General features: G+C 61.5%; 1 protein-coding gene across 5 annotated transcripts in view; it reads left to right on the top strand.

Annotated features, from left to right (window-relative positions):
• Nucleotides 1-451: 451 nt before the first annotated feature.
• The window catches only part of LTBP3 (latent transforming growth factor beta binding protein 3), a 17651-nt gene continuing 3225 nt past the window's right edge, over nucleotides 452-14877 (top strand). For 2 of the 5 annotated variants that reach the window (XM_059147155.1, XM_059147130.1), the window contains exons 1-18: nucleotides 453-1250; nucleotides 4206-4535; nucleotides 4686-4888; nucleotides 5068-5173; nucleotides 5390-5482; nucleotides 5612-5734; nucleotides 6229-6387; nucleotides 6473-6658; nucleotides 7192-7208; nucleotides 7283-7355; nucleotides 7509-7607; nucleotides 9210-9335; nucleotides 9421-9552; nucleotides 9707-9835; nucleotides 10066-10188; nucleotides 10454-10576; nucleotides 13166-13288; nucleotides 13517-13636. In XM_059147155.1, coding sequence (XP_059003138.1) covers nucleotides 926-1250; nucleotides 4206-4535; nucleotides 4686-4888; nucleotides 5068-5173; nucleotides 5390-5482; nucleotides 5612-5734; nucleotides 6229-6387; nucleotides 6473-6658; nucleotides 7192-7208; nucleotides 7283-7355; nucleotides 7509-7607; nucleotides 9210-9335; nucleotides 9421-9552; nucleotides 9707-9835; nucleotides 10066-10188; nucleotides 10454-10576; nucleotides 13166-13288; nucleotides 13517-13636 — 2590 coding nt within the window. In that variant the 5' untranslated portion in view covers nucleotides 453-925. Of the gene's footprint in view, nucleotides 1251-4205; nucleotides 4536-4685; nucleotides 4889-5067; nucleotides 5174-5389; nucleotides 5483-5611; nucleotides 5735-6228; nucleotides 6388-6472; nucleotides 6660-7191; nucleotides 7209-7281; nucleotides 7356-7508; nucleotides 7608-9209; nucleotides 9336-9420; nucleotides 9553-9706; nucleotides 9836-10065; nucleotides 10189-10453; nucleotides 10577-13165; nucleotides 13289-13516; nucleotides 13637-14877 lie in introns of all 5 variants that reach the window. The other 3 variants (XM_059147141.1, XM_059147161.1, XM_059147149.1) reach the window with 3 other exon arrangements.

Below are 14877 nucleotides of genomic sequence, written 5' to 3'. Positions count from 1 at the left end.
GTCCTCAGAGGGGAGTGGACCGGCACTAATGAGAAGTGACTCTGGGGTGGTGAGCCCCCCGCCTGCGCAAGGGAGGCTGGGAAAGGGCTGAGAGGCCAGGGTTCCAGCCCCACCTGGCCGCCCCGGGGCCCTCCCCCGGCCTCGGTTTCCCGCTCCGACGCTGCCTCGCCGCCCCGCCCGGAGGAATCCGGCGGGCCGCCCGGCGTCCCAGGTGAGGGCCCCCTGGAAAGCGCCCAGCGCGGCGGCGGCAGCGGCGGGTTCCGGCGGGGCGGGCATCTGGGGCGGGGACCGCCCCCGGCCTCCGCCCGCCCGCACGCCCTCGCTCCTCCGGGCGGCCGCGGCGACGCTTGAAACAGGAAAAAAAAAAAAAAAAAAAACTGTCTCCCTGGCCCGGGGCCAGCGTCCCAGCCCCCCTCGCCGCCGCCGCCGCGCCGCAGCCAGGGAAAACAACTGCTCACTTCTCCCTGCGTCCGCCCCGCGCGCTCCCTGCTTCCCGGCGGCCGCGGGAGCCCAGCCCGGCCGGGGGAGGCGCGGAGCGGGCCGGCCGCCCGGCCTTCCTCTCCCCTCGCTCCTCCTCTCCGCCTCAACTCGCTCGGCCTCCGCGCGGCCGCCTCAGTTTGGGGCCTTCGCAGGCGTCCCCCCGCCCCAATCCCCGGCCCCGGCTCGTGGCGGGGCTCCTTCCCGGGGCTCTGGAAGTTTCTGGGCTCCCCGCAGTCCAGCCTCCATCTCTTTGCCTTGCAGCGGGCCCCCCGCCCGCGCCTGCCGTCCCCTCCCTGCGCGCCTCCTCCGTTCCTTTCCCCTGCTGCCCTCTCTCCCCTCTCCCGGGGCTCCCGGCTTGCTACCCCAACTCCTCCCCCCTCCCCGCGCCCGGGCGCCGCGACCATAGCCCCGGCCCGGGCGCACCCCCCGGGTCCTGCGGCCCCGGATGCCCGGGCCCCGCGGGGCTGCTGGCGGCCTGGCCCCTGAGATGCGCGGGGCGGGGGCGGCGGGGCTGCTGGCGCTGCTGCTGCTGCTGCTGCCGCTGGGCCCGGGCGGCGGGGCCGAGGGGGGGCCGGCGGGCGAGCGGGGCGCCGGCGGGGGCGGGGCGCTGGCCCGCGAGCGCTTCAAGGTGGTCTTTGCGCCGGTGATCTGCAAGCGGACCTGTCTCAAGGGCCAGTGTCGGGACAGTTGTCAGCAGGGCTCCAACATGACGCTCATCGGAGAGAACGGCCACAGCACCGATACGCTCACGGGCTCCGGCTTCCGCGTGGGTGAGGGCCGGGGGCACGGGCCGGGGGAGCGGGAAGGCAGAAACCCCGACAAATAGGGGAGACAGGGCGGAGTAGGGTATAGGACGCTGGGGGGCCGGGGGAGTGCAGAAAGCTGAGCTCTGGGGGCCTGGGGCTCCTGGGGCTCCAGGGACCCGAGGGGCTTGGGAGGCTGGAGTCCTGGGGCAGGCAGCAGCGGCAGGGCTACGTGGACCAGAGCTTCACCGCTTTGCATTAGGGTTGAGGCCTCAGATGTGGGGTCCTGCTGGGGTCCCGGATGACACAGGCCTCTGGGAAGTCTCTGGGTTCTGAGAGGGAATCAGGTTCAGCACACAGGGGCTTTTGCAGGATGTCAGCTGGGGCCCGGAGGTCAAAGAGAAGGAGTAGATATTCCCCTAAGAAACAGATTTGCTGGAAGAAATAGGAAAAGTCCTTTCAAAATGTCTACAGCAGGGACTGCCAGGGGTAGACACCTGCATGCTTCAGGAGGAGCCAAGGCCAGGGCGGGGGGGGGGGGGGGGGTGGGGGGGTGGGGGGGGGTGAAGAGGTTAGATATTGGCAAGTTCTGGGAGGAAGAGATGCTTAGGCCTAGAGAGGAGTGCAGGCCTGGAGGCGGGGGCTGGTTTGGGTCCTCAGTCCCTCTTTATCCTGCTGTCCCTTCTTTGCCTTCCCCATAAGCTCTCAAGAGCTCTGCCTCAGAGTCTCCCCTCCCCAACAAGCCCTCATGACTCCCCAGTTCCACTTGGAACCTACCCCTTCCCCAGCATCTCTCTTCAAAGAGCTAGGCCTGGAGTCCGGCTTGCCTCCCGCTAGGGCCCTGTGGGCCAGGCTGGGGGAGGTGTCCTGGCAGTAATTACCCTCCTGGACAGGGTAATTAGGCTGGGCCCAGGATGGCACCAGCAAGACGGCCCCTCTTACACATTCCTACTCACATACCAACTCACAGACCTGAGGAACCTCCCTGATGTGGTTCTTAGTTCTCATGAGATGTGTGTGTGTGTGTGTGTGTGTGTGCGCGCACGCTTGTGTACATGCATGGGCTTTACAGTGACACTCTCTGATTAATTACATGTTTCTTTGTGTTGTCTTGGGTGCATGTCTCCAGTCACTATGGGAGTGTTTCTGTGAGCTTGTGTTGGTGCCAGAATGAATGTGTGTGTGTGTGTATGAGAAAGAGAGAGAGAAAGAAAATGACCATGCATGTGAGTGTATGTGGGCCCAGCCTCCCAGACCCCCTGGCCATCCTGCCCAGGCTGCTGTCTCCATCTGTGTTGCCCACATCCCCAGGCTCGGTGCCCAGGCCACAGTGGGCGGGTGTCATTGAGAGGTCACCCTCACCGCTATGGGTGACTCACTGGGAAGCAGGAAGGAGAGGATCCTGCCTCCCCCAGCCCGGGACACACCCCTCCTGCGCTGAGAGTCCTGGCAGGATGAGCTGGCCTGGGACGCTATTCCCCAGGCCCTGGTGGCCATGCTGTGGGTTGTCCCTCTGAGGCCGTGCAGGTGTCCAGAAGAGCATCATCCCCACCTTTCCCTTCTGGGAAGTGAGGGCAGCTGGGTGGGGGGAGGGGGCAGGTAGGAGAGAGGCTGGGTCTGGTGTGTGAGCTCAGGGCCCCAAGGCTGGATGTGGGTTGTGAGTGCGTGTCACAGAAAGACATAGGTCCCAGCCTCTCAGTCACTCCTTCATTTATGCCCCCGAACCTCCTCTGGATCCCAGAACCGAGGCAGACACAGCCCCTCCAAATCACCCTTTGCAGTGTGGGAGACAGACATAAATATAACAAGTCAAGTGTAAGGCAAGGAAAGGCTCCCTTCCTGGAGGAGAAGCTGAGGCTGGAACTATTTGAATGTGGAGAGGTGGAGGGACAAGGCCCTGAAGGGGAGGGGAAGGCATGAATAAAACCATGGAGGCAGGAGATGGGGCAGAGCTGGGGGAGCAGGGAGAGGAGCGCGAGGGTGCAGCGTGTGCGTGGAAGGAGCAGAGGGGCATCGGCTTATAGAAGATTCATTCTGGGCCATGGAGAGCCTTAAATGTTTGGGCAGGGAAGCAAGCAGCAGGCAGGGGTGTGACATGCCAGGGCTTTGCCGGAGGCGGGTTTCTCTGGGGGTGCTGGGCTGTGGACAGGCAGGAAGCCAGCAAGGAGCATTGGTGGCAAGGCTCAAGGCACGGGAGGGGCAGAGGGCATGAGGAGGAGGGGAGGTGGATTCATGAGACTGTACAGAGGCCAGAACTGGGTAGAGTGGGACCGGGAGAGATGGGGCCTCTGAGGCTCAGTAGAATGATCTAGGCAGTCAGGGATTTCCCGGTGGTAGTCCATCGTATGAGGAGGAGTGAGGGAAGCATGAGGCACATCTCCCCAGGGTTGAGGTGCCCAAGGGCATCGCTGATAGTGGTGAGGTGTGAGCCCAGGTTGGCCGGACAAAGGGAGATTGGGGGCAAGGGGAGAGCTCAGAGAGGGCTGAGGTCTGAATGGGAGGGAATTTGGAAGAGGTGAAAGTGCCAGATAGAGATCATATTCCCAGGAGAGTCTGGAGGGGAAAGCCAGAGGAGAAAACGGCTGTTCCGGCACCGTGATCACCATCATCATTCAATACTACTTATTAAACACCCTCCGTGGGCCAGGCACTGTGCTAACTATCTGTACAGGCATCACCTCATTCAATAGACACGACAAACATCCCTACAGACGGGAACACTGAGGCACAGGGAGCGGGAGCAAAGTGCCACAAGCCACCACATGGCCTTTGAGCGAGGATTTTAAGTCCAGGACTTCAGACTCCAGAAGCCTACATGGTTAGAAGGCTGTTGGAGGACCTAGAGATCAGCTTCTGCGGGTTCCAAAACCGAGCTTCCCAAGGGGGACAGAGTCAGTGGGTGGCAAGGAAGTAAGGAGGAGGGAAAGAGACAGGATGTGTGTGGGGACTGGGCCTGGTCCCTGATGCACGTCCCCTCCTCAGTGGTGTGCCCTCTGCCCTGCATGAACGGTGGCCAGTGCTCCTCCAGAAACCAGTGCCTGTGTCCCCCGGACTTCACCGGCCGCTTCTGCCAGGTGCCCGCTGGAGGAGCTGGCGGGGGCACCGGCGGCTCAGGCCCTGGGCTGGGCCGGGCCGCGACCCTGTCCACAGGCGCGCTGTCGCCCCTGGCTCCAGAGAGCGAGTCTGTGGCCAGCAAGCACGCCATCTACGCGGTCCAGGTGATCGCGGATCCGCCCGGGCCCGGGGAGGGGCCCCCTGCCCAGCATGCAGCCTTCCTGGTGCCCCTCGGGCCGGGACAGATCTCAGCAGAAGGTACCGGACCACGAGGCAGACCCGGGGAGGCCGAAGTGGGCGGGCACTTGGGCGGCGGGACCTCGAGGAGCCCCGCCCACTCCCATCCCCCAACCTGCAGGACTACCTGTGGTCGGGGGCAGCCCTGAAGCCACCCTGCCCCGCCCCCAGTGCAGGCCCCGCCCCCCGTGGTGAACGTGCGCGTCCACCATCCGCCCGAGGCATCCGTCCAAGTGCACCGCATCGAGGGGCCGAATGCTGAGGGCCCCGCCCCCTCGCAGCACCTGCTGCCGCACCCCAAGCCCCAGCACCCCCGGCCACCCACCCAGAAGCCCCTGGGCCGCTGCTTCCAGGACACACTGCCCAAGCAGCCCGTGAGTGAATCCACAGCTGGACCGGCCCTTGGGTCTCAGGGTTGCCCTATCCCCATTCCAAGGGGGATTGTGCAAAACAGGGGTCCGTGGGCTGACAGGGGAGGAAAAGGCCCCTAGGAGGAAGGAAGGCCCAGGTGGGGCTGGGCGCTCTGTGATCCCCCCATCCCAACTTCCCCTAGTGCGGCAGCAATCCCCTCCCGGGCCTCACCAAGCAGGAAGACTGCTGCGGGAGCATCGGCACCGCCTGGGGCCAGAGCAAGTGCCATAAGTGCCCCCAGCTGCAGTGTGAGTGCTGGGGCCCAGGGGTTCGCGCCACCGCAGGCTGGACCCACGCCCACCCCTTCCTCCCCTGCAGGGGTCAGACCCGCCAGGCCTGAGCCTCTCACTGCGCACCAGATTCCCTGCAGCCTCCCGCTGTGCTCCCCCGCTGTGCCCTCCTTTCACTCCCCACGGGACCCCCCCACCAGTGTCCTCCTCTGCCATGCTGTCCTCTCTCTGCAGACACAGGGGTGCAAAAACCAGGACCTCTACGTGGGGAGGTGGGCACTGACTGCCCCCAGGGCTACAAGAGACTCAACAGCACCCACTGCCAGGGTATGGCCCACCAGTAGAGTCTGAAGCCCCTTGTCACTGGGGGAGGCCCCAAGGTGGGTGAGGTTCTTGGAGAAGCTGGCTGTCACCCTGGGACCGCACACTAGAGGGTCACACTTCCGCTTACCGCAGACATCAACGAGTGCGCGATGCCAGGCATGTGTCGCCATGGGGACTGCCTCAACAACCCGGGCTCCTATCGCTGCGTCTGCCCACCTGGCCATAGCTTGGGCCCCTCCCGAACACAGTGCATAGGTGAGAACGAGGGGTCTCAGGTCCCTGGGAGGTCACAAGGCATGGACAGGAGAGGCAAGTCTCCAAGCAGCAAGGATCAGAGGTCAGAGTGGGGTCAAGGGTTGATTGCAGGAGGAGTAAGGCCCAGAGCTGATAGGATCAGGGATTAGTGGGATCAGGAGTCACAGGAGATCTGGTTGGAGGTTACATGGGGTCAAGGACTATATAGAGTGAGGGTCATATGAAATCATGGGCTTGATGGGTAGGAGGGATGAAGTCTAGAGCAGCCAAGTCAGGGGTCAGTGGGGCCAGTGGTCACAGAGATTTCAGGGGTTATGTGAGGTCAGAGAGACACAGGTTCACCGATCACATGAACTCAGGGTCGCCTGAGGTCAGAGGCCACATGAGGATCAAGGGTTGTCTGAGCCCAAGAGGCCAGGTCTGAAGAAGCTGGGAGGAGGGACACAGGCCGCATTTAAGTGCAGATGCCCATGCCCGCCCATGGCCCCCTGCAGCGGACAAGCCAGAGGAGAAGAGCCTGTGTTTCCGCCTGGTGAGCCCTGAGCACCAGTGCCAGCACCCACTGGCCACGCGCCTCACCCGCCAGCTCTGCTGCTGCAGCGTGGGCAAGGCCTGGGGCGCAAGGTGCCAGCGCTGCCCCGCCGATGGCACTGGTGAGCTGCGGCGCATGGGGCTGAGGGGCCGTCCACGCGCCCATCCGGGAAACACTCACTTCTCTGCCCCTTGCTCTGGCCGCAGCTGCCTTCAAGGAGATCTGTCCAGCCGGGAAGGGGTACCACATCCTCACTTCCCACCAGACCCTCACCATTCAGGGCGAAAGTGACTTTTCCCTTTTCCTGCACCCCGACGGGCCACCCAAGCCCCAGCAGCTCCCGGAGAGCCCCAGCCGGGCGCCACCACCTGAGGACACGGAGGAAGAACGAGGTCTGGCCTGAGCCTTTCCATTCCCTGACAGATGTGAAACGCCTACACCTGACCCCTTGACTCCTGATGCCCAGAGTCTAATCCCCAACCCTTAATCCTCGACCTAACCACAGGCCCCCAGAATTGGCCATCTCATCCCTAACCAAGGTTGTAACCCCAGGATCTATCCCCTGATCAGCAGAATCTGACCACCACTCTCCAGATCTGGCCCTGGAACCCCTTTGATTTCCAGACCAGGGCATTGAACCAGCCCAAATGGTGTCCTTAGATCTGGCCTTCTGACTCCCGACCCAAGGACTTGGACCCTAGCTATAATCCAAGGCCCTTGACCAACCATTGCACCCTAAACCTATTCCCCTGACCCGTGATGCACACACTCCCTGACCCCAGGATCTAACTCTTGACACTTGACCCAGAGACACAATCGTCGGACTCTCAGACCCTGACCACAAACACCAACTGCCCATCCCAGTCTTAATTCCTTCCCCCCTTCCGCCAGCCCTGCACTAATGCCCCATCTTCTTCCCTTTTAGGGGTGAGCACGGACTCAGTGAGTATGAAAGCCTGGGTGGGAGGGGCAGGGAAGCGAAGGCGACAGTGGGCTCATGCTGCTGTTACTCATAGCCACTGGTCGAGGAGCAGTCAGCAGCCCAGAGCCACCCGACTGCCACCACGTCTCCTGCCAGGCCCTACCCGGGTGAGCTGCTCACTGCAGGGACCAGTCCTCAAGGGCTGTCCCCAGGGGTGGTGGACAGCCTGGCCATCAGGGGATTGTGAAGCCGGTGCGCCAGGAGGGGGGTTCCTTTCCCATCCCCCACACCCCCTCATGGGTGTACACTGCTGCCTACAGAGTTGATCTCCCGGCCCTCGCCACCCACTGTGCGCTGGTTCCTGCCAGACCTGCCGCCATCCCGCAGTGCGGTGGAGATCGCTCCTACTCAGGTCACAGGTAAGACCTGCCCGCTGAGGCCACAACTGAGAGAAGCCACGTGCCTGGCTTCATTTTTCTCCTCCCTTACCCATCTCCACCCAGTCGTTCCTGAGCACTAACACTTATCCTGGGCTTGCTGGGTGCCGGGCCCTGGACTGGGCCCTGGGGAAGCCATTGTGTGCAACAGAGACCCCATTCTGGGTATTGTGGAGCTCTGTCCAGTCTTAAGACACTTTATTCATTCGTTCATTGATTCAACAAATATTTATTGAGCACCTACTATGTGCCAGGCACAGTTTAGGTGCTGGGGATACAGTAGCAAACTAAAGCCAGAAAATCTCCGTTCTTGCAGAGTAAACAAGCAACAGATTAGTGACTAAAAATCGAGTATGTCTCGTAAATGTCATACAAAAATTAATCAGAGAAGGAAAGAAGTCTGGTGGTTGTGATAATACGTAGCCTGGCAACGAAAGGTGGCTTCCTGGGCCAGGCTTTAGAGAGTGTTAGAAATGAACACGAAGTGGGGAAGGAAGGGGTGTGCAGGTTGGGAAAAGGGACACTCCAAGTGAAGCCCAGGCAAAGGGCACGAAACACTGGTGGAGGAGGGAAAACCACACGCGGACCAAGTGTTGTTGAACCCAGGAAGGGCCAATGCACAGAGCCTTGTTAAGAGGCTTGGGTTTGATCCCAAAGGCTGTGGGAAGTGTCTGTGGGGTTTGGGTCATCATGATAATTGCTAGCTATGGCTGAGCAGTTGCCTTGTGCCAGGCACTGACTAGAGGGTTTTACATACTAAGTATCATTTCACCTTTTCAAACCGTGAAAGTGTGTGCGCTTAGCTTCATGGTTCAGCAGCTTGCCCCCCACCCCTCATCACAACCTGGAGCCAGGTCCTAGTCCCAGTCTGTGTGGACTCCCTAAGCTGCAAGGGAGCCACCAGCCCGACTGAAATCTAGGACGCTGGATGTGCTCTGGGGTTGAGGACCCAGGGGGAAGGTGGCCAACCTGGAGGCTTGTCCAGGCTGGGACAATGCGATGACAGCCCTGGGAGCTGTGGGAAGGTGGGGGAAGAGGCACCTGGGGAGGCTTCTGCGAGGGGGGTGTGTTAAGGAGCTCCAGGGAGAGATACTCTAGGAGAAAAGAACAGCCTGCCTGTTTAGGGTGAGGTGGAGCTCTAGAACAGGTCAGGGCTGCTGCTGGGGTGGGGGTGGGGGTGTTGGGGACCTAAAGGAGGGAGTGGTGGGAGGCAGGGAGTTCAAGACTGGTGACAAAGACAGTGGTGAAGGGCGTTCTAGATCTGACCGCTAAGGCACAACCAGGGGGCAAGCAGATTCCCAGGAAATGAGTTCCTGCCTGCCTTGGGAGGGGGAGGAAATCAACCATTGTAGAATGGGGGGCCCAGGTCCCTGAGGCAAGGGTGTTGGGGTCACTGGGCTAGAGGATAAGGGAGTGTCTACCAATGCAGGGTTTTAAATATTGAGGTGACTGGAGGGCGGTGTCTCAAAGCCCATTGGTAGGGGTATTGGGATAATGGAGGGGCGGGGGGAGGGGGAACGTGGCAGAAAGTGTTTCCCACTCAGCCCCCTCATCGACCATCTCCCTCCCCCCCACCGCTCCCAGAGACAGACGAGTGTCGCCTGAACCAGAACATCTGTGGCCACGGGGAGTGCGTCCCGGGCCCCTCGGACTACTCCTGCCATTGCAACCCGGGCTACCGGTCGCACCCGCAGCACCGCTACTGCGTGGGTGAGCGCGGGCGGGCGGGTGGCCCGGGGGCGGCCGTGGGTCCCAACGCCCCTGTGACGTCTCCCCGCCCGCGCGCCCTTCTCAGACGTGAACGAGTGCGAGGCGGAGCCGTGCGGCGCGGGGAGGGGCGTCTGCATGAACACCGGCGGCTCCTACAACTGCCACTGCAACCGCGGCTACCGCCTGCACGTCGGCGCCGGGGGGCGCTCGTGCGTGGGTGAGCGCGGCGCGGGCGGCGCGGGAAGAGGGGATGGGGGGACGGGGTGGGTGATGGGGGGATGGGGGGGGATGGGGGGTCTCCCCTCCGGCGCGCAGACTAACCGCCTCCGCCGCCCCCGGTGCGCTCCTCGCGCTCCCCGCCTCCCGCGCAGACCTGAACGAGTGCGCCAAGCCCCACCTGTGCGGCGACGGCGGCTTCTGCCTCAACTTCCCCGGCCACTACAAGTGCAACTGCTACCCCGGCTACCGGCTCAAGGCCTCACGACCGCCGGTGTGCGAAGGTGGGGGAGGCCCCATCCAGGCCCACAGGGGGTCCTCAGTTGTTCTCGACCTGGGCTAGGGGCCTGGGCCTCCCCGAGGTTGGGCTGCGGGAGCCCCGAGGGCCGGGTTCGGCTTGCTGATCTGTAACCGAAGGAGGCCCTGCTGAGGACACTGAACGCCTGGCCCGCCACGTTGTCCTCGAACGGATCTCCCTCCTTCTCCGCACCCCCCCCCCCCCCCCCCCCCGCAGACATCGACGAGTGCCGAGACCCTAGCTCCTGCCCGGACAGCAAATGCGAGAACAAACCCGGGAGCTTCAAGTGCATTGCCTGTCAGCCCGGCTACCGCAGCCAGGGGGGCGGGGCCTGCCGCGGTGAGAGCAGGGGTCCGGGGGCGGCGGCCGAGTCCCGGATGCGGGGCGGGAAGGGAAGGTTGGACCGCAAATGGGCGGGGGCCCATGAGGGAGCCGTCCCGCGACCCGGCAGTTTCGGGATCCGGTGAGGGCAGGGGTGGGGCTGATGGCTGTGAGAGGCGCCTGGCCGGTGGGGCCTCCCCTGTCCTGGGCCGAGGAGACCCCCACCCCGGTACCGCGCCGTGTGCAGTGGGGCGGCTACCGAGGCGAGCCTTCGCCGCTGCAGACGTGAACGAGTGCGCCGAGGGCAGCCCCTGCTCGCCCGGCTGGTGCGAGAACCTCCCAGGCTCCTTCCGCTGCACGTGCGCCCAGGGCTACGCGCCTGCGCCCGATGGCCGCAGCTGCCAGGGTGAGCCCCAGCCCTCCTCCCTCCAACGCCCCCGCACCCACTCACGCGTGGAAGCTGGGGACCCGGCCACCCCGTCCGTCCCACGGGGGGCAGGAGGTAGCTGATCCACCCCTCAGGTCACGGACCCATCCACTCGTTTCTGGCCGATGAAAGGCCACCAGAATTTCTATGGAAGAAGGGTCTTAGGGACCCAAGGCTTCTGGTTTCTTTGCTTCTGCAAAGCACGTTACTTAAATTTAAGGTGTGTGAGGGGGAAACATAAAAGAAGGGGGAGGGGCGCTAGTAGCCCCGCTGTGGGCTGGGATTCCGAGAAACTTAGGAGAGAAACTTAGGAACGTTACACACAGACCGGAGTGGAGAGCATAGGGCTGTGGGCCTGGCTGGAAGGTGGGTGCCAGGCCTGAATCGTCTTAAAGGGCCAGTAGGAATTAGCTGAGCAAAGAAAGGCAGCATCAGCAGACTTAGAAGTGCAAACCAGCTCAGAATGTGCTGCAAACTGTAAGGTGTAAGCCAGAGGGTGAGGGGCAGGGCCCCACTCACCCACCCACCCCCTGCCCTGCCCAGGAGGTCTGGCTTTTAAGGGGAAGAGTGACAAGAGTCACCATTTGTTTTGGAAAGTTTCTTGCTGCTGAGTGTGGCGAGTAGCCGGAGGTCCCCTGGAGACCCAGGGCACAGATGGTGATGACAGTGATGGGAGCAGCGGCCCCAGAATGGTCTGGGGATGGCGTGGGAGTAGGGAAAGGTTAAGGCACATTCCCTGAGCTTATTAACTGGATGTCCGGGTGAGGGGGGTGAGCGAGGGACCCTCCAACTTTCTGGCCTGGGTAACTGTGGTTGTGCTGTTCACTGGGACAGGGTCTCTGGGGTGGTGCAGATTGGAGAAGGAAGACACCAAGTTTCATGCTGGACCAGTTGGGTGGCTGTGCTGGCTGATGCTGGCAGAGGGTGGGCCGTACAGATTGGAAGCTTTGGGCCAGACACACACACACACACACACACACACACACACACGGGAACTGTGGACTGCGGGGGGCCGTGGAACCTTGGGATGCACCTGCCCAGCCAAGGAGGGTGGGCCCAGGGAGGGGAGCCTCAGCAGAGCCTTGTGGGCAAAGCCACATCAGTGGAAGGTAGGGGAGCAGGAGTGGGAGATGGGGGGGGGGTGTGGAAGGAGGCTCAGGGAGTCCCGGCTGAGAAACCAGGGTAGAAGACCATGAGCCCAACGTAACTGAGAGGTCCTTGGAAAGTAAGAACTGAGTGGTGAGATAAGAAAGTCCCTGGTGACCTTGGTAGGGTGGCTTCTGTGGTGTGAGGGGGCCAGGAGAGGCAGGCGGTGAGTGGGGAAGAGTGAGACCTGGGGCTCTGCCCGATGGGGTTTGGGGATGTAGGCTGAGGAGATGCCAGGAAAGGGGGCTCGGGGATGACAAGGGCAGCGGGGAGAGGAGCCACAGACAGAAGGGACATCTCTTGCCCTAAGGGATGTAATGATTTGGGGAGGGTAAAGATTACCCTTAATTTTCTCAATGAGCAATAAAGGGCCTGAGTCCAGTGGGGGACTTGTAATGACCGGTAGAGGGTTGGGACTGCCCAAGGGCGTGGGAGCTGCCTAGGGACTTTCCAGAAGTCCAGTCTGAGGAGGAGGGATAGGGTGGTGCCAGCTGAGGATCAGGCAGGGCCCGAGGCCAGAGGGAGTGGCTGTGACCCAGGGTGCTCAGCCTAGTGGGTGCCAGCACCCAGGATCTGGAGGCCAGGGGCAGGCATGGCCTCCCAGACTGGCACGCAGGAAGGAGAGGGGTCGTGGGGCCCCCGGGAGAGAGGGTGGGCTGGAGGCCTTGAGAGCAGCAAAGGCAGTGGGAAAGCAGCAGCATCTGAGATGCCCACGGTGGGGCAGCTCCCAGGCCGTCGTCCTTTGAGTGACTGCCACCAAAGTGAAGGTCACAGAAACTGATCCAGGGTGTAAGGTCAGAGGCTGGGCCTGGCTGACCATTTGGATGCTGAAAAGTCCTAGGGTGGGGAACAGGATAGAGGAGGGGGGACTGTGGGGGTGAGTGCTGACAGCAGGAGAGGAGGGGGAGGCTGGCAGGGGGGCCCGGTGCACCTCAGAGGCAGAGTCAAGGGCCAAGAACCAGCTTCTGCCAGAAAGGACTGCAAAGAAGCATGCTCTCAGGGGAAGGCCAAATTCAAGTTCCTTTACTGTGCACGCAGAAGACATTATTCTGCCAGAAGGACAAAGACAGGAGCTTATTTCTGGGGGCAGAAAGGGAGCCATGGTAGGTGGGGGGAAGGGGAGAGCAGCTGGGCGAGGGAGATCCGGGCAGGATGCGAGAGGGGGCGGGGAGGGTGCCCTTGTTTGGTGAGAACGACGAAGATTGAGGCTTGAGCTCTTTGGAATCAGCCATGGCCCAGGCTCCCTGGCAGCACCTGGCCCGCTCCCCAGAGCATGGTGTGCTGCACGGAGGGGGTGAGGGGCCTCTGCTTCCCTTAAGCAATATTAGCCTCAACTCCACGTCTTAGGCGCTAGTGGGAAAAGGGTAGCAGAGGCCTGAGACCATCCCACGCTGGCCCTCTGACCCCCCTTGTGCCCCACAGATGTGGATGAGTGTGAGGCGGGGGATGTGTGTGACAACGGCATCTGCACCAACACACCAGGATCCTTCCAGTGTCAGTGCCTCTCTGGCTACCATCTGTCAAGAGACCGGAGCCGATGCGAGGGTAAGCGGGGCAGAGGGCTGGGAGTTAGCCTGTTCCTCTCTACCCCAGGGCTGCCCCAGGCTGGGCTCCAAGCCAGGCACTCCCCTGTCCAGCGCCCCCTCCAGATCCAACATCGGGTCTGGGGTGTGGGCCCGGCCCGGGGCTCTGGGGGAAGCCTTCGCAGCCTCCGGCTAGGCTTTCTGAGCTGGGTGAGCCCCTGAGGTTCCCCACCTCTCTGACCCTCTGCAGACATCGATGAGTGTGACTTCCCCGCAGCCTGCATTGGCGGTGACTGCATCAACACCAATGGCTCCTACCGATGTCTCTGTCCCCAAGGGCATCGGCTGGTAGGCGGCAGGAAGTGCCAAGGTATGGGGGATTGGCTGAGAGTCACCAAGGAGGGCTGGCAGGGAATGGCAGGAATCTAGACTCCCTGTCAATCTGTCTTTCCATCCATCCATCCATCCACATTCACTCCCCCTTCAACTCCTTCACCTACAGTAGCAAAAGTAATGAAAGTAATTACAGGGTGCCTACTGGGTGCCCGCTCGCCATATGTGCGGTAGACAGCAATTTACTGAGAACGGGCTATTTGCCAGCTTCTGCACTATGTGCCAGGTAGGGAGCGACAACCCAGGGCCCCCACTAGGGGAGGCTGACATGTGAGTTGATTCCTACCACAGGGTGCCAGAAGAGGTCTGCATAAGTGATTAATTGGCAACAGAGAGGGGACTATTGAACTAGAACTTGGAGCAAAAAGATGGTTTCTTTTTTTTTTTTTTTAAAGATTTTTATTTATTGGGGCGCCTGGGTGGCTCAGTGGGTTAAAGCCTCTTCCTTCAGCTCAGGTCATGATCCCAGGGTCCTGGGATCGAGCCCACATCGGGCTCTCTGCTCAGCGGGGAGCCTGCTTCCCCCTCTCTCTCTGCCTGCCTCGCTGCCTACTTGTGATCTCTCTCTGTCAAATACATAAATAAAATCTTTAAACAAAAAAGATTTTTATTTATGTATTTGACAGAGATCACAAGTAACAGGCAGGTGGAGAGAGAGAAGGAAACAGGCTCCCTGGCGAGCAGAGACCCCGACATGGGGCTCCATACCAGGACCCTGGGATCACGACCTGAGCTGAAGGCAGATGCTTAATCACTGAACCACCCAGGCGCCCCTAAGGATGGTTTCCTAAGGCATAAATAAAGTCCCCATGCAGAGAGAAGCAGGCATGGTATTCCAGGCCCGAAGAACAGGGTGTGCAAAGCACAGAGATCTGGGAGGAATCAGTTGTGTTTTTAGGGGAGAGTGCCCCAAACATAGATTTGGGGGTGCCAGTATTTAGAATAAAGGATGAAACTGAAATGTATCAGGAGGCCAAACCAAAAGTCCCCAGATGCGGGCTAAGAGTTAGGACTCCATTTGTTGCTGGTGACAGCCGTGGCACCTAAAACCTGCCATATGAATGGCAGAAGACAGTGAATGTGCTCACCTCTAGTCACACGCACAGACAGACCCGAGTGGACATCGGGTTGTGTGCACTTTGAGATCAAAGTGGAAGTTTGGGTTCTGAGCTTGTGTGAGTCCCTGGAGGCACACCCCGCAGGGAAGGAGGGGCTGGT

The sequence above is a fragment of the Mustela lutreola genome, chromosome 1 (genome assembly GCF_030435805.1).
Source record: "Mustela lutreola isolate mMusLut2 chromosome 1, mMusLut2.pri, whole genome shotgun sequence".
In the NCBI taxonomy this organism is placed as follows: Eukaryota; Metazoa; Chordata; class Mammalia; order Carnivora; family Mustelidae; genus Mustela; species Mustela lutreola.
The sequence above is the reverse complement of the archived record's forward strand: the minus strand, read 5'-3'. Positions and strand labels throughout refer to the sequence as shown.